Source organism: Phyllostomus hastatus, unplaced genomic scaffold (assembly GCF_019186645.2).
Source record: "Phyllostomus hastatus isolate PE091 unplaced genomic scaffold, TTU_PhHast_1.1 phas_scaffold_1066, whole genome shotgun sequence".
NCBI lineage: Eukaryota > Metazoa > Chordata > Mammalia > Chiroptera > Phyllostomidae > Phyllostomus > Phyllostomus hastatus.
Genome location: NW_025334004.1, coordinates 4,679,944 through 4,707,082, shown reverse-complemented (window position 1 = coordinate 4,707,082; position 27,139 = coordinate 4,679,944). Strand labels below are relative to the sequence as shown.

Sequence of the window (27,139 nt, the reverse complement as noted above, 5' to 3'; positions counted from 1 at the left end):
AATTAGAATACCGAATTTTTCCAACTGTAAGACACATCTAGATTTTAGAGAAGGAAATTAGGAAAAAAAATTTTGAAGCAAAAATGTGAAATATTTAATAACATAAGTAACACAGAACACACCCTCACCAGGCAAGCTACATTTGGACTATAAGATGCACCTCCCCTTTCCCCCCCAAATTGGGGGGAGTGCATCTTATAGTCCAAAAAATGTGGTAGCTCATTTCCCTCCAGTACTACCACAGCACTTTATTTTTCTCCCAGTAACTACACTAAGCAGCATGCTCTGGATCAATTACTTAAATACAGGACTTTCTTTATTACACAGTGAACACCTAGGCATATCATCCTTTCATGTTTCTTCCCATAGTACCTAACACAGAATAATATAATGTATACTTGAAATATAATAACCCTTGTTGAGTTTATACCAATCAGATACTAGGAAATATTCTATACTGAACACTAAAGGACATTTAATTAATTTTCTACACACCTTTTGATTGAAGAATTGTAGGAGAACGTTGTAAGAAGTCTCCAAATTTCTGCAGTGTTCCTTCTTTTTTCTTAGTGGTCAAGTTTACATTGATTGCAGATGCCTGACTCCGTAAAGAATATGTTTTCTGAGATGATGATCGTGTAGAAGCCTAATAAATAAACATTTTTGGTTATTGTTGATGAGGAATTTTAGAAAGAAATAGTTACAGCCACAGTTGAATTAAAGAGGCCAGGCACAGGTTATGAATTCTCAGGCGGGGAATTCGTGATTAAGAACATGAGGAGGCCCTGGCCGGTGTACTTCAGCTGGTTGGAGTGTCCTCCTGTGAACTAAAAGGCCGTGGGTTCGGCTCCCAGTCAGGGTTCATAACTAGGTTGCAGGATGGGGAAGGGGGGCCGGCAGCTGGTATTCCCTTTCTCTCTGCCCACCCCCCTCCCCCTCTCTCTATGATCCTCAGGTGAAGATTAAAAGAAAAAAAAGAAAAGAATATGAGGAGAAGGATAAAAGAGCCAGAGAATGGCAAAGTGAGTGTGACAGACGAACTGCTAAGTGAGAAGTGAACACTTCAGGAAGTACCTGCTACCGACCAAATGCTGAAGCTTACCTTCTCATCTGAATTAGATGAACAGAAATAGGAGATAAATAAGTTATAATTGGACATAATTGGATAATTACTAACCAAATTTGACATCTTTATTTTCATCTTCTACTTTATAAATGTAAGTTATTAAAATGGTCAATTTTGAACAAATTAAAAGACAAACCTTTTGTTCTTTTTTGGGAGAATTCATATGCTCCAAAACAGGGGACTTCAAATTTGTTCTGCTTGCAATATTCTTCTTATTTTCACATTTCACCAAGTCCTAAAGATAATATATTTCAGCACTGGTTAATTTCTTGACAATTTTTTTCTTTCTGTAGACTAAGGAAAGAAGAAAAGGAGGGAGGGGAAATGAGGGACAAAGGGAGGAAGGGAAGAAAAGAGGAAGGAAGGGAGATAGTGGTTCTCAACCAGGGGTGGTTGTTGACTCCAGGGGACACTGGCATGTCTGGAGACATTTCTGGTTGCCATTGCTGGGGGGAGTGGAGTTTTATTGGCAACTAGTGAGTAGAGGCCAGAATGCTGCTAAGCACCTCTATGATGCACAAGACGGCCTTCTTAAAATAAGAGATATCTAGTACCAAATGTCAATAGTGTTGAAGTTGAGAAACCCTGACTAAAAGTATGAATTTTCCCCCCACATTATAAAGACATTATTGACATATAACATATGTAAGGGTAAGATATATGATGTGAAAATTTAATAGATGTATATATTGCAAAATGATTGAAGGTATGGATTTTTCACACACCATATAAAATGAAATTATGAGCTAACTGAAGCAGATTAGAAGGGATAACACCTTTTATTTGAACCCCATCTATAAAATATAGCACAGCAATACACCTGCCCCTTCTCCAACTCCCAAATCCCACAAAGCATCTGTGTCTAAGATCTCTAACTGAAATTTGGCAGCACTGAAAACAAACAAAAATCTTCAGTATAAACATAGGTAAAATGTGAAAACTAAGAAACACACTGTCTTCCCTAATAAACAGGCATAGCATCTTAGGAAGAGCCTTTTGTGGTATTATTACCTGAACTGAACTGTACAAATCCTAGTTATACCAAAGATTATAAGCATAAAAGAAAAAAGGCAAGAAGAGAAGCAGAGAAAAGATCATGACTGAACCTCAGAATTCAAGTCATCAAGTAGAAGCCGTGAAGGGTCATAAGAAACAGACTTCCTTAAAGGGGAAGACAGATGGAACCGTGGGAAGCAGATAAAAAAGAAAAGCTGTAATTCCATCACACTTGTAAGTGATCGATAAAGAGCTCTTTGTTGTCTTCCCTGGAATGGAACACAGCACTGTGCAGATGACTTTCATGAGGACCTCAGTTTATTACAGCAGTGAAGAGCCAGCAAAATCAATGAAAACTTCCAAGTTTTACATGATTTGCCTACAACAACCTGTACATCTACTCTTAAATACACATGAAGAGTACAGGAGAGTACAAACCAACAGTAAAATGGATAACTGTATTTTAACACACTGTATATACAAATTTCCCTTTTCCCTAAAAAAAAGAACAAATCAAGGAAAAGTCAATATAGATGATAAAATTAAAGTATTTAGTGCTTTAATTGTATCTAAAATGTATTAAATATAAATTAAATATAGAATAAAAGTTAACTAAGGCTCTATAAAACAACCTCTAAAGGTGTTCTAGGTGTAGCAGGAAATGAATATTTATTTATGAATAATATCCATTTAGTAAATTTATTACCTGACAGAGAGCCTCAGGAGTATAGTTAATACTATTTCTCTTCCACAGACTTGAAAATATAGTACTCTTTAAAGAAGTGAAAAACAAATGTTGAAGATAAAGTTATTATGCTGGAGTTTATAATTAGTTTTAAACTTATATCAATTTGCTTTTAAAATAAACATTACCACTTATTACCTATCTACAACATGTAGAGGAAAAACTAAGCATTTTAAACATATCCACTCTTTTATTTCCAAAAGGAGGAAACTGAGGGCAGAAAGTTTATGCAACATGGTAGAGGGTTTGATAACCCTATAATTAAAAAGCTGCAATAAGAAGGGGCAAACAGTTTTTAGCCTTCCACTAAATAGAGGTCCAAATTTTCCAAATTTCAATACACTGGCTGTTAGAAAAAGAATTTCACTGCTAAGAGAACATACAGAGTTATGATAAGACCTAAAATTTTAGTTAAAGAACAAAGATTACATTGAAGCAAGATAGCCATTTCAGTTTCTCTCATTTTTTTAATCATACATTTTCTCTTCCCTTGGAGGGAAAGTGACTCAGTTTGAACAGGACTGATAAATTGCAACAGTTCTCCAATAGAACCCACCATCATTTGAACTACCACAACTGCACTCAAATAGGGGATAAGCTATGTATTTTACTATTCATAAGCCTTTTGTTTGAAGATTACTAAACTACAGTGATATTCTTAAAGAGGACAGAATATGCCATAAGTTATGATTTTGGTCTCTAACAGCAGTGCTTATGAATAGGACAGTGTAGAGAGTTTAACTATATAATTGAACTTAATAATAATGTCTGCTTGTTAAATTCACTCATCGGTTAAGTATTTACCTCCTCCATTTCATTACTCTTCCTCTTCCGAGACTTGGAAATCTTAACCATGACTGGTAAGGTACAACCAGGGTGTTTCACTGCCATTTTGTTTGGACATAAAGGTGTAAATTGAATCTCTAACTCTGGTTTTGGAAACCGAGTACTTTGATTATTTTCCGTTGACACTTCACAAGAGTCAAGGACTATACATTCATCCTACAACAGAATTAAAAAGACAAACCTTATTTGCAGAATATGAATATATAAATCACAAAAAATTAACTCCCAAATACCTATCAAAGATAATGAATTAGAAAAGATAAAAAAGCATGCTGAGGTCGAATTCCCCAGAGCAAGGACAGAGACTGCATTATCAGCTACCCTCTCCAAGCTTATACATGGTACATTAAAATTGAGGGAAACTTAGAGATAAGTATTTCTCAAACTTGCATGATCCTAAAAGTTATCTAGAGTGTTTGTTTAAAAGATTCTTGGATGCTACCACAAATCTACTAAATCAGAACTCTACAAGGAAAGTGTCTAGAATTTTTAATAAACACCTAGTTTATAGTAGATTAAAGTTTGCTGCTAATTCTTTGCTACTCTTTCCATTGAGAGATGGAGTCTCATTCTCCTTTCTTGAATCTGGGCTGGCCTTAATAACTTCCATAACCAATACGATGTGGTGGAAATAACATCCTGCTTCTTCTTGAGGGTCAATCCTAAGAAGCCTTGTAACTTCTACTCCGCACTCTTGGAACACTAACTTACAGAACATTCCCCTCCTCAAAACGCCCCTCCTCAAAACTCCCCGCCTCAGAATCTAGCCACTGTGCTGGGAGAAGCCTGAGCTACAGGGAGAGGCCACATACAGATCCAGCTGACCTCCCCAAATCAGCTAGGTTAATGAATCATTTTGGAATCTCAGCCCAGTTGAGCATACTGATTTCATGAAGGCAAGAAAAATATGCAAAACAGCCTAACAATACCATCCTCCAAAACCATCAAGTATATAACTGCTGGAGTTTTTTTTAACAGGAAATTGGAATCAGGATGTTTTAGGACAGAATATATAAATTTATAGAGAAAGAAATGTCCACACAATTGCCTGCGCAATCGAAAATTAATCTTGTTTATGGATCAACTTCAATCTTTTCTACAAACAATATAATTTGCATTAGTCTCTAAGGTCAATGCTAATTATCTGAAACTCTACCAAAAGCTATCAGGGAAAGGCCAAGAGAAAAAGAATGGCTCATGTTATTTCCCTAGATTAAAATGCCCTTCTCTTCCTATTCTCTGCTTGGTAAAATGCCATTCACCCTCAGGACCCTGGATAATGTTACTTTTGCTACCGCCTTCACAATCACTCAGACAAAATTCATCGTATCCTCCTTAGTCGGTGTTTCTTCTCAGCATTCTGTTCACAACACTTAGCCCAAATGGTTAAGTACAACAAGGCAGTCATTTATATATCTGTCTTACTAGATTCTTTCATCCTGAGGATCACAATCATATCTTATTTATGTTTTATTCTCAGTATCTAGCAAGGTTCCCAACACTAAATGCTTCCAATAAATGTGTTAAAAAATATTTAATTTTATTTTCAAAACCTTAAATGACATAGAATTTTTATCTATTTCATATGTAATCTGAGAAGCTATTATCCAAAGTGATTCACAGAAGCCTAAACTCACTACAAATTATGGAAATTCATTGTAAGTTATTAAGATTTGGTGACACGACCTGGCTGGTGTAGCTCAGTGGATTGAGTGCGGGCTGGGAACCAAAGTGTCCCAGGTTCGATTCCCAGCCAGGGTACATTCCTGGGTTGCAGGCCAGAACCCCCAGCAACCGCACATTGATGTCTCTCTCTCTCTCTCTCTCTCTCTCTCTCTCTCTTTCTCTCTCTCTCTCTATCTATCTCTCTCTATCTCCCTCCCTTCCCTCTCTAAAAATAAATAAATAAATCTTAAAAAAAAAAAAAGATTTGGTGACAAAGTTATTAAATGGGAATGATTAAAAAAACACCCTATTTAATAGAATGCTAATTAAAGGGATCTCTTATGAGGCCAAATAATCATGCATCCATTTTTTCCTATTTCTGACTGAGAAGTTTGTTTATATTAACAGATCTGTTGTTTGAGATCAGAATCATTTTGAGCTCTGGCTCAGTGGATTGAGTGCCAGCCTGTGAACCAAATGGTCGCCAGTTCGATTCCCAGTCAGGGCACATGCCTGGGTTGTGGGCCAGGTCTCCAGGTGAGGGTGTGAGAAAACCAACCAATGGATGTTTCTTTCACACATTAGCTTTTCCCTCCCTTCACCTCTCTCTAAAAATAAAATAAATAAAATCTAAAAAAAAGTTATTAAAAAAAAAAGATCAGTATCATTTTGAGAGGAAATTAGTATTTAAAGACCTAATCTCCCAGAAGAACTTCACCTCTCCTCAAAGCCTTTAGCTTTCTTTCCCACAGCTAAGAGCATATATAACTAATTGTACAGCAAAGTACCTCCAACAATTGATTACATTATATTTGTATGTGTTGTTTGGTCACTGGTAAAGGGGGTAAAAAGGTAGACTGTGTTCCCAAATACCCACCTCTACCTCACTGCTGGAAATTTCAACACTTGTTGATTGAGGTTCAGTTTTAACTCCATCAAAATCTATTGAACTCATAGGTCTGGGCTTGATATCCACAGTTTCTTTTTCCTAAAGTAAATATTAGAGCAACAAGCCATTGTAACCAAAAATAAATTAAAGCACTTCACCTAAAGAATATAAAGTGAAGATATAGGTGAATTAAATAGGGGAAGTAATCAAAGACCAATGCCCATGTAATTCTGCTTCCCCTCCTCTCTCTCATTCTCAGAGACTCAGGACAGGCTGGGCAATTTTCCAGCCTCTTTTGTGTCTGATATAGATAACTGGGAAAATTACTTTCAACTTCCAAGGTGTTTTACATATATACCCTCATTTTACTTTCATTGTAACTGAGTTAAATTTAAATTTGTCAAGAATCCTTATTCCAGATGAGGAAATAAAAAATTACATGGTCAAGGTCTGTACTGAGTTGGGATGTGAACTTTGATAACACAATTTTGAAAATCTAGAGTCTTGGAAATGCAGCTGTAGCCCCACAGTAGAAAAGGCTATGCTGATGATGAAACCTCTTCTGCTGCACACTGTTCATACCACCTTCTGTCATAGGTTATATTCTATTCCCAAACCCTACTTAAGAATCTCTAAAGAAGTATTAGATTACATTTTTAAACTTGATAAATTCCAATGTGGACCTTCTCATCACTGCCATCAAAATCAAAAGCCAAATACATCTCTGTGTCACCTACCCATAGCTACCAAATAAAAAAGATTCTATTGAATTATAATGGGGAGATTATAGCATGTACTGACTTGCACTGAGGTAAAAATTGTGCTAATTGATTTCACAAATGCTCTCAATTAATTTCCACAACTCTACTAGGAAGACAACATATCTCTGAATCAATCATAAAGTCTAAAAGCTCAAAATTCACAAAAAATACCCAAATAATTTTTCAAACTGATTCCCCTTTGATCTACTGAAATTACTTCTTTAACCTTTAAGGAGTTAATCAAACAATTTTGAAAAATTTGTTTAAAAAAAAAGGCATAGAGAGAACAAGATTCTACTGACTGTTTTAGAAGCCTCTGATGTAACCCTTGTTTTCAATTGTTCAATTTCATTATCTTTCTGTAAGTTACTGGACATCAGTGCTTTCAGCTGTATTTCTAAAGCTGCAACCAGACGATCCCGTTCTTCTCGCCATTTTTGAAGGTTACTGTCTTTCTCTGCCAGCTGTGCTGTAAGTATTTCCTAACCAGGAAAGACAGAAAATGGTTAGAGCATATCTTGAAACATTATGCATCTAAAATTGTTTTGAAATTTTATTATAAGTAACACAATAAATATAACTGTGAACAAGATGCATAACAAATAGCCTAAATAAAACATTTATTGTATAAAAAAATAAAAAAATATTTATTGTACCCTTAAAACAAAATGCATAATGTCCTTATATATATTCAATGTCCACACGCTGTCATTTATGCCTACTGGGGGTGTCCAACCTGAGGCCCACAGGCCACGGGCAGCCCAGGATGGCTCTGAATGCAGCCCAACGCAGAATTGTAAACTAACTTAAAATATTGAGATTTTTTTGTGATTTCATGTCTCATTGTATTTAATATGTGGCCTAAGACAACTCTTCTTCTTCCAGTGTGGTGCAGCGAAACCAAAATGTTGGATACCCCTGGCACCCTAGCCCAAATCATTTCAAAAAACATGCTGGTCACCTCTTTCAATAAACAATTATAGCTCTTAAAATAATATCAGTATTGAGAAATAAGAGGGTAAAATTACAGTAAAACAAATAAACTAATAGCAACAAACAATAATGAAAGTAAAACAAACATGTGCAGACCTAAAATGAACTGTAAAACACTGCTGAAAGAAATTACAGAACACTTCAATAATGGAGAGATAATTTGTTAAAAGATCAAAAGGCTCAATGTTGTTAAGATTTAAATTCTCTCCAAATAGATCTGTAAGAGTTGTTAAACAAAAACGTTTCATTTCCGCAGCTTTAAGTCTAATTTAAAGAGGGTTTATTAGGCATTGACAGTGTAACGGTATAAAAACTTCATTTCTTTAACATGACATTTTCTCCTTCCTTCCCTTTTCATTCAAACTGGCCTCATACAGCAGCCTGACTCACCTGTCTCCTCCTTTGCATGTCTACCCCCTGAATCATTAAGTGCTCAGGACAATGACTTCTAATTAGCACCAAATAATCTTAGGAACAAAGTCTAATGACCACAAAGACACAGTTTTAATCAAACTAAAGATAACATCTAGGCCTCAGTTGTGTGTTTCAGTTCCAGGACCAGAAAAGCACGGAAACCGGACTAAGCACGGCCATGCTGACTTCAGATTCGGATGCATGATCAATTTCCCCCACCCTACCTAGCACCAACCAATCAGTAGAGACCCACTACTCTCACTCCCATAGTCACCACGATTAATGATTTCCCCTCTATAAAACCCATACTCTAGCAGCCATTGGGGAGCCAGGTCTTTGAGCATTAACTCACCTGTAACTCCACAGGTGAGCCACTTCCTAAAAATTAATACTTTCTTTGTTACAAGCTCCCATCTTATGTTTGGCTTTGATGCATGCAGGCAAATGTGAACCTGGTCGTGGGGCATGAAGTCTGAACAACCAACAGCAAGGCCAGGTGAGAAGACAACATGTCCACAGTCCTGGAGCTGTTGAGCTCTTTATATGTCGTATGTGTGTGTGTGTGTGCATGTGTGTGTGTACATGCAAGGCGGGAGTACCTTCTGAAAGGATTACATTAGTGATAGACAAACAGGGGGTGGTGGGAGAAGCTAAACCAGGGCCAGCTCTGGGATAAGCACAGAATCAAGCAAGGAAGAAATGCATCTGTTCCTACGGATTGGCTGTAGGCATTAGATTGAAAAGTTCATATATAAACAAGAAGCAGAGGCCCCTGGGGTTCAATGGTGCCTGGCTATGATCTCTTGGATAATCTTGTAAATAGCCACCTGAACATGAATCCTAAATTCCTACAGATATACAGGAATGTGAGCAGTCCTTTGTCAGAGCTGGCCCACAGTTATTAACACGCTAATTTCTTTTTCTCTCACTCTCTGGAATCCGTAATTATAGTTTAGAATACGTCAGAAATTTTTTTTGTCAGAGTCAACGAAATTTCAATAAAAATCAGGGCAGGTGTGTGTGTATATCTGTATGTATGTGAAGACATGAAAAAGCTGACTCTAAAAGTTACATGGAAATGCAAAAGATCTAGAATAGTCCAAACTATTTTGAAAATTAACAAACTGGAGCAGTCACACGGTATCATTTAAAGCTTATTATAATAATCAAAACCGTGTAATATTGGCGTAAGGATGGAGATCAATGGAACAGAGGAGAGGGTCCACAAATTATAGTCAGCTGGAATTCTCAATAACACCAAATAAATTCAATGGAGGAAAGTGAAAGGACAAAGCCAGCACCACTTGCCATTGTGGCACCATTTGCCTAGCAGGCCTATGACCTTGTTAACCATCACCGCCAGTTTACCCTTCTGAGCCTGTGTCCCCAGGACTGGAAATTACTGGAAAGCAAGAACAGGACTAACAGCTCCCAGCAGACACAGGCAGAAGATAACACTGGAACAAACTGCAGGCTCCAGTCACGAGGCTAACAGCCCGCGGGCCACGCAACAGCACCCACTCCACCCTTTTTAATCCAATTGTAACTCAATAAAAGCTCAAGCCCCCGCCCCTCAGTGTAATTCTCCACACCACACCCCTCTCCTTCCTTTGAAAATGAATAGAATCTTTCCTCTCAATACTTTCTTCTCTTTGTGAATTCTTTTCACAGACTGAGTCACTGACCACCCTAACAGAAAGGGCAGTCTTTTCAACAAAGGGTGCTAGAACAACTAAATAGCCAAATAAAAAAGAAAAACATAAAACCCAACCCTCCAAGTTAACTCTTGGACAACTGATTTATTAACAAGAGTTGCAGAATAGTGGAAAAGCAATTTTTTTTCTGTAAATACTACCAGGATAATTTGTTAACCCAAAGTTTAAAAAAAAAAAAAAAAAAAGCCTTGACCCCATTCAGGGAGGAAAAATTATCCTCTACCATTTAAGTTCTTCCAGTTCAACTAATAATCAAAGACAGGAAACTAATTAACCCAAGACAGGAAAGCAGGAGAAAAGCAAATTGAAATTTAATAACCTGAATGCCTCCTGCACACATGGGTAAGACCCACGAATAGCAACCTGCTAAAATGGTGGAGTGGTGGACACCATCACCTTCAACACCTCCTTCCGCTGAAGATGTAGAGAATCAGTCAAGGGGGTTACCAGAAAAGCACAGGGAACAAGGGTAAGACTGTTACATGGACTTAAGTCCTACCTTTTCTACTCAGAGAGACAGCAGTCCAAGTACAATGAAGGAAACTCACTTACAAACGGAAATTTCCCTTATAAATATGTGTCCTTTTATAAAGGGTAACTTCTACTTGGTTTTCAGAGCCGATGTTTTTAAAATTAACCAGCAGCCTAAAATAACCAATAGCCCAAAGAGGTATACTCTGCTCCCTTTCGCTCCTATTTCACTCCCACACCAGAACCAATTCTAGGATGTAAATATGAAAAGTAAAACCCTAAACAGAGCCTAAGAGAACATCTACATGTTCTAGAGCAGGAGGGGTCCAACCCTCGGCCCGTGGGCCACATGCCGCCTCGGACGGCTATGAATGTGGCCCAACACAAAATTGTAAATTTACTTACAACATTGTGAGACCTTTTTGTTTTCATTAGTGTTTGTGTATTTAATGTGTGGCCCCGGACAACTCTTCTTCTTCCAGTGTGGCCCAGAGATGCCCAAAGACTGGATACCCCTGTTCTCAAGGTTTGTTAAGGAAAGATTGGGAAAATGAACTTATTCTTCATAGAAAAGTAGTAGGAGTAAAAAAGTAGAGACTGAAAGAAGGTACTCACAACACTTTGCAGACAAAGAACTCCTATCCAGCACGTATAAGCAACTCCTACATACCAACAAGAAAAAGCTGAACAGTCCAGGGAAAAACGGACAAGGGGGCACATTTAAGCAGATCCAATGAACAAATGAAACCATCTTCAACCTCATTAATAATCAGGATAAAGCACAGTAAAGCCATAAAAAATGACTGACAACACCATATGTTGGCAGAAATATATAGCAACTAAAATACTAATTGGAGTACAAATGGGCACAACTACTTTTGAGGCAGGTTAGTAAGCAGCCAGGAAAATTCCTTGGCAATTGGAATGGGGAAACTGAAACAGATAGCTAAACAAGGTGGAGCAATTTACAGCCAAGTAATAAATCCTAAAATTTATCTTCCATAACCAAGGACACAAGAGCAAATAGCTTGCACATTCCAGACCACGCAGGGGCAGACCCAACTTGATCCTGGTCCCTCTCTGGTGACATTCTTTAAAGGTTAAACTGACCAGAGAATAGACCCTGGTCCCCCATGTGCTCCTTTTGATTCATCAGCATATCAAAGGAAACACCGGGAAAGCTGGTAATATTCTAATCGAGAACTCCCCTAAAATTCCCACCTTTAGAAAACAGATAAAAACCCTTAAGACAAAGGACCCATTTTGTGCTTTCTTGAGCACGCCTGTGCCTCCCCCCTCCCCTTTCTTGTCTCAGGTGTGTATCTTTGCTTTCTTTCTAAACTCTAAAGGTTCCCAGGAGACTTACAACCAGGGGAGCAGCAGGCAGTGGCAAGTCATCCCATGCTAACCCCCTGAACCTGTCCTCAAGGGTCCTCCTTATGCCTCTGTAACTTGTTTCCTGAGTCTACTCAGCCCAGTATGACTCACTTCTTTTGTCTCTGCGACTTTCTTTCTAAAGGGCCAAGTCAGCCTCACCTAAGCTCAATCTTCCTCACTTTCCCAAAGGGCCAAAGCAGTTCCACCTAGGTTCACTCCTGTTGCTATGATCTTACTTCTTCTATTTTAAGCCCTTCCTTGTTCCCCAGCTTTAATACACATACTTTCAAAGTCACTTGGACTTGTGTCATGAAATCTTTCCAGTAAGAAGTCAAAACCCCACATTCCAGACTGTATCAGGGCAGAAACACCTTGGTCTCTGTCCTGGTCCCTTTACAGTGACACTCTGAAGATCAGCGTGGCATTCTACTAAAGTTCCACATTTGTATACCCTATGAGCTAATAATTCCATTCTTGACTAAACACACAACAGAAATACATGCATGTATGCACTAGAGGAAATGTGTGAAATGTTTACAGAATTTACCCAACAGCCGCAAACAGAAATAAATCCACATAACTTCAACATTAAAATGAATACACTATAGTATACTCATGTGCTGAAATATACAGCAATGAAAATGGAGTAACTCTAGCTACATGCAACAACATTGATGATCTTTACAAAGATCATACTAAGTGAAAAAAAACTAGGCACAAACGAGTGCATTCTGTATATTTCCATTTACATAAAATTCAACAGTGGTCAAAACTAAAGCATTAAACTGAAACATTAAAGACAGAAGAGTAGTACCACTCGGAAAAAAGCAGGAGGGACCCCAGTGGTGATGGCAATGTTTCTATTTCTTGCACTGGGTGGTAAAGTGGGTATTGGCTTTGCAATAATAATTGTAAAGAAATACATAGGAAAAAGGAAGAAGCTAGCTTTCTCTAGGATTAAACACTCAAAGTAGCTTTACTGGCTGGCATTGCTGCCGAGGGACCACTAAGTAAGAAAACAAAGTGGCCCCATTTCTGGTTTGGAATTGGAGTGACTATGACAGCCAATAGTTTCAGTTTCACTTCTTGCATCTTATTATTGCCCAGAATAGTTTGTTGGGCTGTAAGACAGAAACAAAGAACCTGTAACAACCTTTCCTATTATCATCAGAATCCTGCTCAACCAACACTTCCTGAAGGTATACTCCTCTGGTCATGCGGAGGTGGCACATGAAATGAAATATACTGCCATCTCGGAGCTGTAGTGATGATAAGTATTAGTTTCACATGATCTGGCAGATGACAAAAAAGGCTCTAAGGAAATGTGGCAACTAAATGTGTAGCATCCTGGATTAGATCGCTGGCCCAGAAAAAAAAAATTAGTGGGAAAACAGGTAAAGTTCTAACAGTCCATTAATTTAGCTAACCCTACCATAATAACATTAATATGTTGGTTTTGATCACCGTACTATTGTTATGTAAGATACATCAGAAGGTATGTGATGGGTCTACAGGAATTCTCTGTACTAGTTTTGCAACCTTTCAGCAAATAAAATGATTTCAAAATAAAAACTTAAAATGCTTTTAAAAATCAGCTGGAAATCATTCTTAACTTACTGAAAATTAACATTCCTATCTTCACTGAAACGTTTAGCTGCTATCAGTAAAATTGTCATAAACAAAGGAAATACCAACAGATGACAATGTGATACTGCCAAGTCACTATTATTGTAAATAGAGAAATCATTTTTCATTTAAAGATAATGTTACTATGTTGCTCAATACCTCCCATAAGAACAATGGTGCCTTTTTAACTTGTTTTTTTCTGATTGGCAACATTGGGTTTCAAACAGACTAAGTCTCAGTTAAAACAGGAGGAAACAAAACAGGCTAAGATAGGATTGGTAGGACATAAAGCTAGGCAAAACTGAAGGTTATTTCTACCTATACTCTTCTAGAAACGATTTAGATGACTTATTAAAAACTCATGATAAAATTAGTATATGAGATGAAATATACAAACCCTGTTATTAGAACATACAGTTCAAAATACAAGAAAAGTTTTACAATACAGTAGGGATAACCCTGTTGCAGTCAAAAGGTGGAAATTTAAGTTCTGTATCTAAATAGAAATGTAATTAGGTATTTCCCCAATTTGCTAAATAAACTGAAAAAAATTAAAATAAGAATATAAATGAACTGCAAGGTAAATTGAGACAGAAGAGTCATCTTACTGTCAGTGAAAGAACATCCAAAACCCATTAAAAAGTTCTATAAGAGTTTATTTGAGTCAAATTTTTCAGGGCATGCCCAGAAGCAAGATCTCAACAGATTGAGAAAATGCTCAGAAGAATGGCAGCTTTGCAGTTCCTCTTATGCATTAGACTCAAAGGAGAAAACAAAAGAAGATAAATGAAATCCACTGTGATAGATTAAGTGGGCAGAAGAAAGCAAAGTAGGGAAATCTCTAGGATTAAATAAAAAGAAGGGGAATGGGAGGTAGAAGACTATATATAGGGGGATAAATGGTAACGGAAGAAGACTTGTCTTAGGGTGGTATACACTCAATACAATGTAAAAATGATGTATTATAGAATTGTATACCTGAAACCTATATAATTTTATTAACCAGTGTCACCCCAATAAATTCATTTAAAAAAATAAAATAAAAATAAAAAGCAAAATGGAGAAATTCTTTCTTTTATATTGGTGGATACAGCAGTGTTAACAATGAACATATACAGTACACAGAGATACTATGCAGGGAAGAAGATAATAATGAGAGGTTCTGTAGTCTCCTGCTCTAATGGTCTTATGCTCTAGTGCCTGCAGTTGCACCTTCGAGGGATCTAAAAAAGAAAATTACTCTGGCCCTGGCCAGGTAGCTCAATTTGTTACAGCATCATCCCAACACGCCAAGGTTTTTGGGGTTTAATCCCTGCTCAGGGTGCATACAAGAATCAATCAATGAATGGATAAATGAGTACAAAAACAAATTGATGTCTCTCTCTCTTCTCTCTCTGAAAATCAATCAATAAATAAAATTTTAAAAATTACTCTGACATTTTAAAGGTATGTTATCCTAGATGCACAAGAACAATGGACAGAACTCAAAGACTGACCTCTGCTAAGGGAGCGTGGGACATGACTACCCACCATGGCCTGTTAGAAATCTGTGACCAGAACATCCTGTGTCCTTAGTCACTAAGCTTGTCAGGGCTGCCATGTGCCCCAGATTGTCAGGTTTGTTATATATCCCTTTTTCATTCACAATACAAATAGAAAAGCTGCTTTTTTAAAAAAGAAAGAAAAACAGTTAACCATGTACAGACTCATAAGAATCCCCGAGATAAATTTAACAAACCAAAGAAAGCAGGTGAAATCAAAGAGAAAGTATAATTGCCACCAACCACTTCGTTTTGTTGCTTTAAACCATGCTCTCTGTCTTCAGCATATTTTTTCATCTCTTTGTTTCGTAGATTCTCTGCTTCTTTTGCTTGAGTGATTAGCATCATTTTTTCATCTAACCATTTCTTTCTATCAGATTCATATTTCTGCTCAGATTCCTATATACATAAACAGTACAAATAACTGTCACATGCTTAAATAGTAAAAAAATCTATTTTTATACTCTTTTCATAAAACTCATCACTTTTTTACCATTCTAAAAATTTAAAAGTGGTTTTCTTTCAACAATGACAACACCAGAGTTTATTTCAGATTATAAAATGAACATTGGTGGTTTGCTTTCCTAAACTGTATTTCCTTTATAAACTTTACTTTCTATGAAGCCTACTATTTAAGGACTTGATTTAATCAGTGAGAAAAAGAAAAAACGAGCAATTTGAATTCCTGAAAATGTTACAAAGCCAAGTCTTCCTAAATGTCAGGAAAACAAAACAAAGACTTGGTTTATTTGGTCATATTTAATTATATGGTTCCAAAAGTAAAATATTCCTGGGTATATAGGAAGACAAATAAAAACAACTTATGCAATAGGACAAATATTTATTAGTTTAAGGACCACTGAAAACAGCTGGACAGAGATTACAGTTGACCAGTAACTTCTACAGTGGCCTCCATAGATCCTTTGGGTTCAAAAGCATCTAATTTATACATTCAAAATCCAAGTGAACAAAAACAATATCCCACTTTAAAATGTATGTCCCACTGTTCTAAAAACTTTTAAAAGCACTGTACTACATGAACTATGGCAGTCCATTCCACAATTACAAAATGTTATAATCTAAAATACATGATTATATCATTTGAGAACAATGAAAACATACCACTGCTCCTTAGTGTAAATATTCTCAATATAGTTAATAATTTTTTTTCATAATTAATGGAGTATTTACTTGGGGTTTTCACAATGGAAAGGATAAAGTCTAGACTATGTAATTAACAATTACAAAATAAAGTAACAAAAGGACTCATGGACACAGACAATAGTGTGATGATTGCTGGGGTGAGGGGGATCTAAGGGAATAAAACAGTAATAAAAAATACAATAAAGATATGTCAAAAAATTAATAAGTAAAAAAAGTAACAATGTTTTTGTATTTGTTCAGTACCCAATTACATACAACCTAAATTTTAAAAAATTTAGATGCAACTTTTCAAAATTATTATTACATTTTCTTCCATCTCAAATCTAGTTATGAATGCAACTCTTAATATACAAAATTTTAAGTGGTATTTGGTAAATACTATTAAAAACATATTTCCCCCACATGTTGTCTTCTATACATAGCATGTTAGAGTTGAACATAAAATACATAAACACCAAGTTGAATATCTTCTATATACTATGGTTTTGAATATATCCCAGTTTCCAAATATACAACTCTGTTCTTTTCCATCTTAATAATTACATACTGAAAAAATTTACAATAATCAAAATAATTTTCCTAACAGTCATTTTCTCCACAGCAGGTTTTAATGAATAAGAAGTTTAAGGGCTAGAAAAATAGGTAAGACACGGTAATTTTATTATTAAATTATAGAATATAAAACTGAAGACTCAAACCCTTGTATTTTCATTATCAATTACTTTGTATCTTGGGAATTTTCTCCCTGTCATTTCAATATATACTGAAAAAATTATATCAATATATTAACACTTCTTAAGAGTTATTTTACCCATATCTAAATTAATTATCAACTACTTACTGAATTTTTCTCTCATAAGAAATATAATATATAGACATATAGATTACATACATAAATAAAATCATACCTGTAACTCATCTTGAAGTTCCCTGAGCTTTTTACTGAGTACATCTGTGTAATCCTCAAATTCCCTATTTGCCCTTTGATTACTTTTTGCTTCCAGATCTTTGAATTTTTCCTTCAATTTTTCCAATTCTGTTTGAAAAAATTAACTTTAAAAACATGTGCAAAAGTTATACCATTTACAGATATACATGGTATGGGATACAGACAAGACTCAGAAGAGCCCAGAAAAAGAGAGATCAAGAAAGAACTAGAGCACTGACCAGTGTGATTCAGCTAGTTGGGTATCATCCTGCAAACCTATAGGTCAACAGTTCGATCCCTAGTCAGAGCACAGGCCTGGGTTGCCGGCTCAGACCCTGGTCAGGGTGTGTACAAGAGACAACTGATCTATGTTCTTCTCTAACATCGATATTTCTCTCCCTCTCTTCTCCCTCCCTTCCCCTCTCTCTAAAAATAAATGAATTTTTTTTAAAAAAGACACAACTAGAACTATATGAAGAGTTGCACTTTAAAGAGTTCTTACCAAATTTTAGAGAAGAGGAACTAGAAGGACCAATGAATAATGCTCAAAGTGTACAATGGTGTTCTGAAGGATGGAATCAGAGTATTTATACAAGATGATACAAAGAGCTAGACAGAGGTAAAATTTAGTTGAAAGTTTATTCTTTTTCATATATATATACATTTTTTATTTATTTATTTTTAGAGAGGGAAGGGAGGGAGAAAGAGAGAGAGAGAGAGAAACATCAATGTGCGGTTGCTGGGGGTCATGGCCTGCAACCCAGGCATGTACCCTAACTGGGAATTGAACCTGTGACACTTTGGTTCGCAGCCTGTGCTCAATCCACTGAGCTACGCCAGCCAGGGTGTGAAAGTTTATTTTTATCATCTGGGGAACATTGCAGGTAATCATCCAGTTATTATGAACATGTCCTTACTCCTTCTTTACACAATTTTACTTAGATAAAACAATTTTTATCACACTGGAAAAGAGAAATGGCAGGGCGCTCCAATATCATACTGAATATTATTTCATTAAGAATCATTATAAATAAGCCCTGGCTGGCGTAGCTCAGTGGATTGAGCGCAGGCTGCGAACCAAGGTGTCGCAGGTTCGATTCCCAGTCAGGGTACATGCCTGGGTTGCAGGCCATGACCCCCAGCAACCGCACATTGATGTTTCTCTCTCTCTCTTTCTCCCTCCCTTCCCTCTCTAAAAATAAATAAAATCTTTTAAAAAAAGAATTATTATAAATACTACAATACTTTAAAAAGGAAAGACATCTAGGAAAATAAAAAATGCAAGAGTATGTCTTGAGATATTTAAGCAAACTTGTTTTACCTGTGGCCAGTCTTTCAGTTTCCTCTAATTTGGCTTCAAGCACTTGCTCTTGCTCTACCTGAGTTTGTTCTTGTTCTTCCAGTGTCATTCGCATGTCTTCAATTATTTTTTCTTTAACACTTAGATCTAAAAATTTGGGGTGAACATTTTAGAAATTACTAACATCCATTTTCTTCTATCCAGTTTTTCTTGAATTCTTCTAAAAACTAAAATACACTTTTATTAACTATAACAGAAGATGAGTTCCATACAGACAGAACTTTGTCTTGTTCTCTGCTGTACCGCCAATGCCTAGAACAGTACTGGCACAGATGAGGCCCCAAATAAATATCTGATGTACAGATGGACACTTGGATGATCGCAAGAATGCACAAATGGAAAGAAATCTTTTCAAATAAAATTAACAAATTTTTATAATATTAAACTATTAATACTAATAAGCACAAATCTTGGGATTTAGAAGATGCATTACTTGGCAAAATAATTTTAGTCTTAATATTCTCAAACCAAAATTAAAACTTTTACCTCTTAAAAACAAAAAAGGCTCCATCACAATATGATTTATTTTCTTAAATCAAATCAAGTAACTATTTTCACAGCAAATTTTTCAAAGCTAAATATTTACTTCTAGTGTTTTTAAAACCAGCCCTTGAAAAATGACAATGTCTTGGAAATCTATTTTAATCCTATCTGCTAGAAAGACAGGAAGAGGAAAGATTATTTTGTGCCCTCTAGTATTGGCCACATAGTAGCTAAGCTCATCTGAGAGATACCTCTTACCAAAACCACTGCTGGTGTCAGAGGTGACAAACCTATAAACACATATAGGTCAACCTCAGGTAACTAAAAGTAACATTAAATGACAAAAATCTCAAAAGGTGGCTCCCTCAAAATGCACATAAAGCAAGCTTAACACAAATAAAAAATAAGAAAAAATTATATGAGTAATTTTCAGTGTATCTGTCCACTGATGTAAGCTGCTAGGAGTGCTAACCAAACAGAATTCCTCCCAAGATTAAAGGAGTCAGTATTACCATCTAAAGTCTTTCTTTCAAAATGCATGACTTGCAAAATATTCATATTATGCAATTAATTATAAATTTATTTGAAGAATCCCTTTCCTTTCCCATTCAATATTTTGCACAAAACTAGAGGGCTAGAACAAGAGTTTAAGTATCTAATTATCAACTAGGAGAGTCCCAGGGCACCAATGATAACTTAACCAATGGCTATCCACCTATTATTTGAAAGGCAGGCACAGTAAAGGAAAAGAATTATTTCATCAGTCACTGCCTCCAATAATTTACATTTTACCTCAGGATAGAATCCAGAAATATATAAAAACAAAACAAAATTAAGCACATAAAGACAACTATTAAACAGATATCTCATCATAGCTGAAAAAAAAATACTATCAAATGAATAGGTCAGTGATTTTCACCTGGTGTGCTGCAAAGAGGCACACCAGTGTGATATAAGAATTCTTAAAATATGCAAACCCGATTATTTAGTCAGGTGCATGGACCTCTTTTCCCTTAGATTGTCAATTAAAAAATGACAACAGCCAACAAAATAGCCATCTGGTGTGAATGACTCAAAACTATACCTATTTTCTTTTTGTCAAATGGGCAAAAATGTACTTTTTGGTGCGATGCAGAATTTTAGTAATTAGTTTATATGTGCCACGAGATGAAAAAGGTTGAAAATCACTGGGAAAAGTATCAGGAGCTTAATATTCAGGAAAGAGGATCCCTGAGAGCTATAATGTTCTGGAAAAGATTCAAAGAGGAAAGGCTTAAGCGTAACATTGGAGAACCGGTAGGAGAAGGGACATTACAAAATCTAGGGTCAAAAATGACACATAAATGTTATATAAAATCCCAGATTAGAAAAACTCACTTAGTGACAGTTCAAGTTTCAGAATACCAGTTACCAGATGTCTACAAAACAAGTAGAAAAGCTTGAAATCACGTGATACTGTTTCATCTACCACATCAGCCCTAAGACTGAAGTTTTAGAACACCCAATGCTCCCATTGGCAACAATGTGGGCAAACAGGCCCTCTACATACTATTACTGAGTATAAACTACCACAAGCACTTTGGGGAACAGAAAAGCAGTATTTATAAAAATTTCAAGTATACATCATTGGGCCAACAATTCCTTTGCTAGGAATTTCCCCTACAAATATATTTACTAGTATATGTATGCACAAAAACTTTTGTGCAAATATATTTGTGGTATTATCTATAACAACAAAATTATGACTGAAATAACCAAAAAAATTTAATCATAGGGATCATATTAACAAAGAGATTATAAAATGTGTTGACTATTAATTTTCTGATATAGTATTATGCTCATGAAAGACAATGGTTTTACCTTAAAAGTTTCATGATAAAGTATTTACATGTAAGGTACTATTGATGCTTGCAAATACCTTTCAAGTCACTGTTTAATATATACATATATAAGAGAAAAACAGAGATGCAAATAAGGCAAACAATTAAAAATGGTAAATCTAATAAAGGGTATTCAGGTGTTCTTTACATTGACCTTTTGACTCCTTTGCAACTGTTTTTCTTTTTAATTAAAATTTGGAAAAAGTTGAAATCATTACCTGAACTTTACAAGCAATGAAACTGTACCTTAAATTAGCATTAATATTCCTTCTACTGAACTTTGAAATTATGTTTCATTTATGATCGACACCATGTCTTTGGTGAAAAAAAGGACTCTATTTCTTGTCATGTGTTCTCTTCTATGCACATTATAATCAGTTGTATCTCCCTTGTCCTACTCAATGTTGGTATATACTTAAAATTTTCTTTCAAGATAATAAATTTTTTCTCCCATTAAAAAGTCATATTAAACCAATTGATTATAGAATCATAAATAGCCTTTAAAAATAAAGAGGTTAACAGAGGGAGGAAAAGATAAGGCAAACGTGACACAGGAGTACTTCTGGCCAAGATGGAGGCATAGGTAGATACACTTTGCCTCCTCACACAACCAAAAGAAGGACAACAACCAATTTAAAAACAAAAAACAACCAGATCTGCCAGAATATGGAACTGTATGAAAGTCTGACAACCAAGGAATTAAAGAAACATTCATCCAGACTGGTAGGAGGGGCAGAGATGGGCAACCAGGGTGGGGAGGATTGGAGGCAAGACAGCAGCTGGCAGATGGGGAGGGCTAGGAGGTGGCTGGCAACTGGGATATCCCACATTCAGATAAGCCAGGAGGAACAACTAGGGAGTGAGACAGACCATGCAACCCAGGGTTCTAGCAAAGGGAAATAAAGCTTCAAAACTTCTGGCTGTAAAAATTTGTGGGGGTTGCAGCAGTGGGAGAAACTCCCAGTCTCACAGTAACATTCATTGGAGGGACCCTAGGGTCCTAGGGCCCTATAACATATACAAACCACCCACCTGGGAATCAGCACTAGAAGAAGCCATTTGTTTTTGGGTAATGGTGGAAATGACAGAAAATGGGCAAGCTGAGCAAGCAACATTGTTCTCTCTCTGACCCCTCCCCCACATACAGTGCCACAACAGAGTAAAGTGGGTTGCCCCACCCTAGAGAATACCTAAGTCTCCACCCCCTCCAATGTTAACAGGTCTACCAAGACAAAGAAAGAGGCCCAAATGAAAGAACAGATCAAAACTCCATAAAAAGAACTAAGCAAGGAGGAGATGTCCAATCTATCAGTTGCAGAGTTCAAAACACTGGTAAATCAGGATGCTCACAGTAATGACTGAGTGCGGTCACAAAATAGAGGAAGACATGTAGGCTATGAAAGTGAAATAAAGAAAAATATACAGAGAAGCAGTTGTGACGGGAAGGAAACCAGGACTCAAATCAACAATTTGAAACAAAAAGAAGAAATAAACATTCAACCAGAACAAAATGAAGAAATAAGAATTCCAAAAAATGAAGAAGGCTTAGGAATCTCTGGGACAACTTTAAACATTCCAACATCTAAATCACAGGGGTGCCAGAGAAGGAGAGGAAGAAGAGCAAGAAACTGAAAACTTATTTGAAAAAATAATGAGGGAGAACTTCCCCAATCTAGCAAGGAAATAGCCATGCAAGTCCAGAAAGCTCAGAGAGTCCCAAAGAAGTTGGACCAAGGAAGCACACACCCAGGCACATAATAATTACATCACCCAAGATTAAAAATAAGGAGAGAATCTTAAAAGCAGCAAGAGAAAAGGAGACAGTTGCCTACAAAGGAGCTCCCATAAGACTATCAGTTGATTTCTCAAAAGAGACCTTACAGGCAAGAAGGGGCTGGAAAGAAGTATTTGAAGTCATTAAAGGCCCTACATCCAAGATTACTCTATCCAGCAAAGCTATCATTTAGAATGGAAGGGCAGATAAAGTGCTTTCCAGAATAGGTCAAGTTAAAGGAGTTCATCACGATCAAGCCCTTATTATATGAAATGTTAAAGGGACTTATCTAAGAAAACAAAGATCACAACTATGAACAGTAAAATAACAACAAACTCACAACTATCAAGGACTGAACCTAAAAAACAAAAACAAAAACTAAGCAAACAACTAGAACTATAGAAATGGAGATCACATGGAGGGTTATCAGTGGGGGGGAGGGGGAGAATAAGTGAAAAGGTACAGGGAATAAGAAGCATAATTGGTAGATAAGGGGAGATTAAGTGTAGTATAGGAAATGAAGAAGCCAACAAACTTATGTATATGACCTATGGACAGGAACTAAGGTGAGGGGAATGCTGGAGGGAGGAGAGCATGTAGAGTAGAGGGGGATAAAAGGGAGAAAAAAATGAGACAACTATAATACCATAATCAATAAAAAGATAAGGTAGACTTGTATATGTACCAAATCTACAGAAATTAGCAATTTCCTCTGGGGTCTTGTTCTTGCGATCACGCACTTTCACAGACAATGTGGTCTTTTGTTTGCCTTCTCTATCATGGGAATAGAGGCAAAATGGAGCAAGGCAGATTAGGAAACAAATTAGTCTGGATAAAATTTGAAAAGTTATACAATATTAGGCTATAAAAAGGGAGGCCACTATGTCAAGATACAGTGTGAAAGTTTATTGTGTAGGCAGTTTGAAATGATCAAATACTTTTAATAGGAATATGAGAATAAAATAAGAGTTTCAGAAAATTTTAATCTAGCTGTATGGCTATACAAGAGAATGAGTTTGACATAAGGCCTGGCAAAGGGATAGGAAAAATATGAGGACTCACTAGGAAAAGATGTAACAGAAGTTAGGTACTGATTCTGAGGATAAGCGGAAACTATTATTTAAAGTCTAAACCAGGGTGAGCAAACATCTTCTGTAAAAGGTCAGACAGTAACTATTTTAAGGTCTGTCACGACTACTTGCTGCTGCTACTATAATGTGAAAGCAGCCACAGACAATACATTAGAAAATGTGTTGCCATGTTCTAATAAAACTTTATTTACAAAATTAAGCAGTGAGCTGACTTTGGTCAGAGGGCTACCCTTGTTAACCCCTGCTCCAAACATTGAAAACAGTGGAAATCAATAGTAGAAACAGAGAGAAGGTAAGATAGCGTAAGAAAAGAAAATGGCAGACCAATATCCCTCATAAGTATAGATGCAAAACCTCAACAGAATACTAGCAAACTGAAACTAGCAACATATAAAAGCATTGTACACCATGATCAAGTGAAACTCATCCCAGGAATGCAAGTTTGGTTCAACATATGAAAATCAATCAATGCAATGCAATGTATTAATAAAGAATAAAAATCACATGATCATCTCAATAAATACAGAAGAAAGCATTTAACAAAATCCAACACCCTTTCGTGATAAAAATACTTAACAAACAATGAACAAAAGGGAACTTTCTCAAACTGATAAAAGGCATCAACAAAAACCCTATACCTAACATTATACATAATAGTGAAAGAATAAAAACATCCCCCTAACATCAAAAACAGGATATTCTCACCATTTCTAGTCAACACTGTTCTAGTGGCTTTGCCAAGGCAATTAGGCAAGAATGAGAAACAAAAGGCAAACAGAGTGAGTGGAAAGGGGGAAGTAAAACTATCTCCACTTGCAGAAGACATGATCTTGTATATAGAAAATCCTAAGGAATCCCCCCCAGAAAAGGAAAGGAAAAAAAAAAAAAACACTGAAAAGAATTCTAGAATATCTAACTAAATGAAATGATATCCCACATTTATGGTTTATATTGTTAGGCTGGCCAATTCCCCAAATAGACTGTCAGATTTAACACAAACCCCATCAAAATTCCAGCTGGCTCTTTTGCAGAAAATGACAAGCTAACTGTAAAATTCATGTAGAAATCCAATGAACTCAAAATAGCCAAAGCATTCTTGCAAAAGAACAAAAGTGGGAGGATTCATACTTCATATTTCAAAACTTACATAAAGCTACAAGTAACAATACAGTGTGGTAGGGCTTAAGGATAGACATATAGATCAATGAAAAACTGAGATTCCAGAAATAAATCCTTATATTACAGTCAACTGATTTTCAGCATAAGTGCAAAGGCAATGCAGTGGAGCAAAGAACAGTCTTTTCAACAAATGGTGCTGAGACAACTGGACCTCTATATGCAAAAGAATTAAGATAGACACCTACTTCAAACACTATACAAAATTATATTCAATTGATGAATACAAAATGGATCAAAAATCTAAAAATATAAGAGGCAAAACTAAAAACTCTAAGGTGACCCAGGTGACTCTGAAATAGGCAGTAGTTTCTTAGACACAACACCTAAATCACAAGTAATCAAAACAAAATAGATAACCTAAACTTCATCAAAATTGAAAACTTTTATACATCAAGGGACTCTACCAAATAATTGAAAAACAACCCAAAGAATGGGAGAAAACATCTGCAAATCATTTATCTGATAAGGGTCTAATATCCAGAATATATAAAAAACTCTTACAACTCCAAAGTAAAAAGACAACCCAATTTTAAAATGAGCAAAGTAGTTAACAGACATTTCTCCACAGAAGATATACAAATGGCCAACAACTGAAAGCTAGATTCTCAATATCTTTAGTTATTAGGGAAATGCAAATCACTAACACAATGACATACTACTTTATATTCATCAAATTGTTAGGTTAAATAGTGTTCCCAAAAATTTAATGTCCACCCACTATAAATATGACCTTCTTTGGAAATATGGTCTTTGTAGATGTAATCAAGTTTAGAATAAAGTCATATTGGATTAGGATGGGCCCAAATCTAATGACAAGTGTCCTTACACAAAGAGGGAAACTCAGACACACATAGGAAGAAGACACTGATACAGACACACCAGAAGGAAGATAGCCATGTTAAAAACAAAGACAGACTGGATATGCACTGACACGAGTAAAGAAAACAAAGGGTTGCCATTAACCACCAGAAGCTGGAAAACACAAGGAAAGATTCTTCCCTTGAACCTTCATTAAGAAGCACATCAATATCTTATTTTGGATTTCTAGTTTTTACAATTGTGACAGAACAAGTTTTTGTTGTTTTAAGCTACCCAGTTTGTGGTACTTTGTCACAGCAGTTGTAGGAAACTAATAAAGATAGTTATAACTTTAAAAATTAAAAAATAAGTGTTGGCAACATCATGAAGAAACTGGAAGCCTCATCCACTGCTGGTAGGAACATAGTATAATACAGCCACTGTGGAAAATATGACAGTTCCTCAAAGAGTTCAACATACAGTTACCGTAGGATACAGTAGTTCCACTACTAGATATACATCCCAAGAGAACTGAAAACATATGTTCACCCAAAAACTTGTACACAAATATTCATAAAAGCCAAAAAGTGGAAACAATCCAAATGCCTATCAAGTGATACATAAATAAAAAGTGGCCATGGATTGTGTGGCTCAGTTGGTTGGAGCACTGTCCTACAGACCAAAAGGTCACGGGTTCGATTTCTGGTCAAGGCACATATACTCAGGTTGTGGGTTTGATCCCCAGTCAGAACATGTACAAGAAGGCAACCATCAATGTTTCTTTCTCCCCAGCCACATTTTTCTCTCTCTAAAAAAAATGTCCTACTCATAAAATGAACTATTAGTTGGCCATAAAAAAGAATGAAGTAGTGACATGCTCCAGTATGGATGAAACTCGAAAACACACTAAGTAAAAGAAGTCAGACACACATGCTGTATGAATCCACTTACATGAAATGTCTACAACAAGCAAATCCACAGAGAGAGAGAAAGTAGATTAGTGGTCGACAGGAACTGGTGAATACAGTAAACCCACTAAAATGTACAATTTTGAAGGGTAAATTTTATGGTATATGTATATATCTCAATTATTTTGAAAACAAATTTACTAAGATAGCTAAGTGAATGGCGTTCAGTAAATAGAAATGTATAAGCCAGAGAAAGCCTCAAAAACTGAAAATACACTTTTTTGTTCAGGAGTAAGTGAGTGATAGGAAGAAGAGGAATCTGCATAATTTGTGAACAGAAATAAAGGGGTGGGCAAAAGTAGGTAAGAACTCTGTGCCAAAGTGTGCTTGAGTATACAGTAAGTAGACT

At 36.1% G+C, this 27,139-nt stretch overlaps 1 protein-coding gene across 5 annotated transcripts in view; it reads right to left on the bottom strand.

Annotated features, from left to right (window-relative positions):
• KIF20B (kinesin family member 20B) overlaps window positions 1-27,139 on the bottom strand; it is a 74,986-nt gene that overhangs the window by 6,241 nt on the left and 41,606 nt on the right. For 3 of the 5 annotated variants that reach the window (XM_045854609.1, XM_045854612.1, XM_045854610.1), the window contains exons 25-33: window positions 18,579-18,704; window positions 17,238-17,365; window positions 15,409-15,564; window positions 7,331-7,510; window positions 6,256-6,366; window positions 3,672-3,869; window positions 2,829-2,894; window positions 1,263-1,361; window positions 496-646 (exon numbers count right to left, since the gene is read on the bottom strand). In XM_045854609.1, coding sequence (XP_045710565.1) covers window positions 496-646; window positions 1,263-1,361; window positions 2,829-2,894; window positions 3,672-3,869; window positions 6,256-6,366; window positions 7,331-7,510; window positions 15,409-15,564; window positions 17,238-17,365; window positions 18,579-18,704 — 1,215 coding nt within the window. The remainder of the gene's footprint in view (window positions 1-495; window positions 647-1,262; window positions 1,362-2,828; window positions 2,895-3,671; window positions 3,870-6,255; window positions 6,367-7,330; window positions 7,511-15,408; window positions 15,565-17,237; window positions 17,366-18,578; window positions 18,705-27,139) is intronic. The other 2 variants (XM_045854611.1, XM_045854614.1) reach the window with 1 other exon arrangement.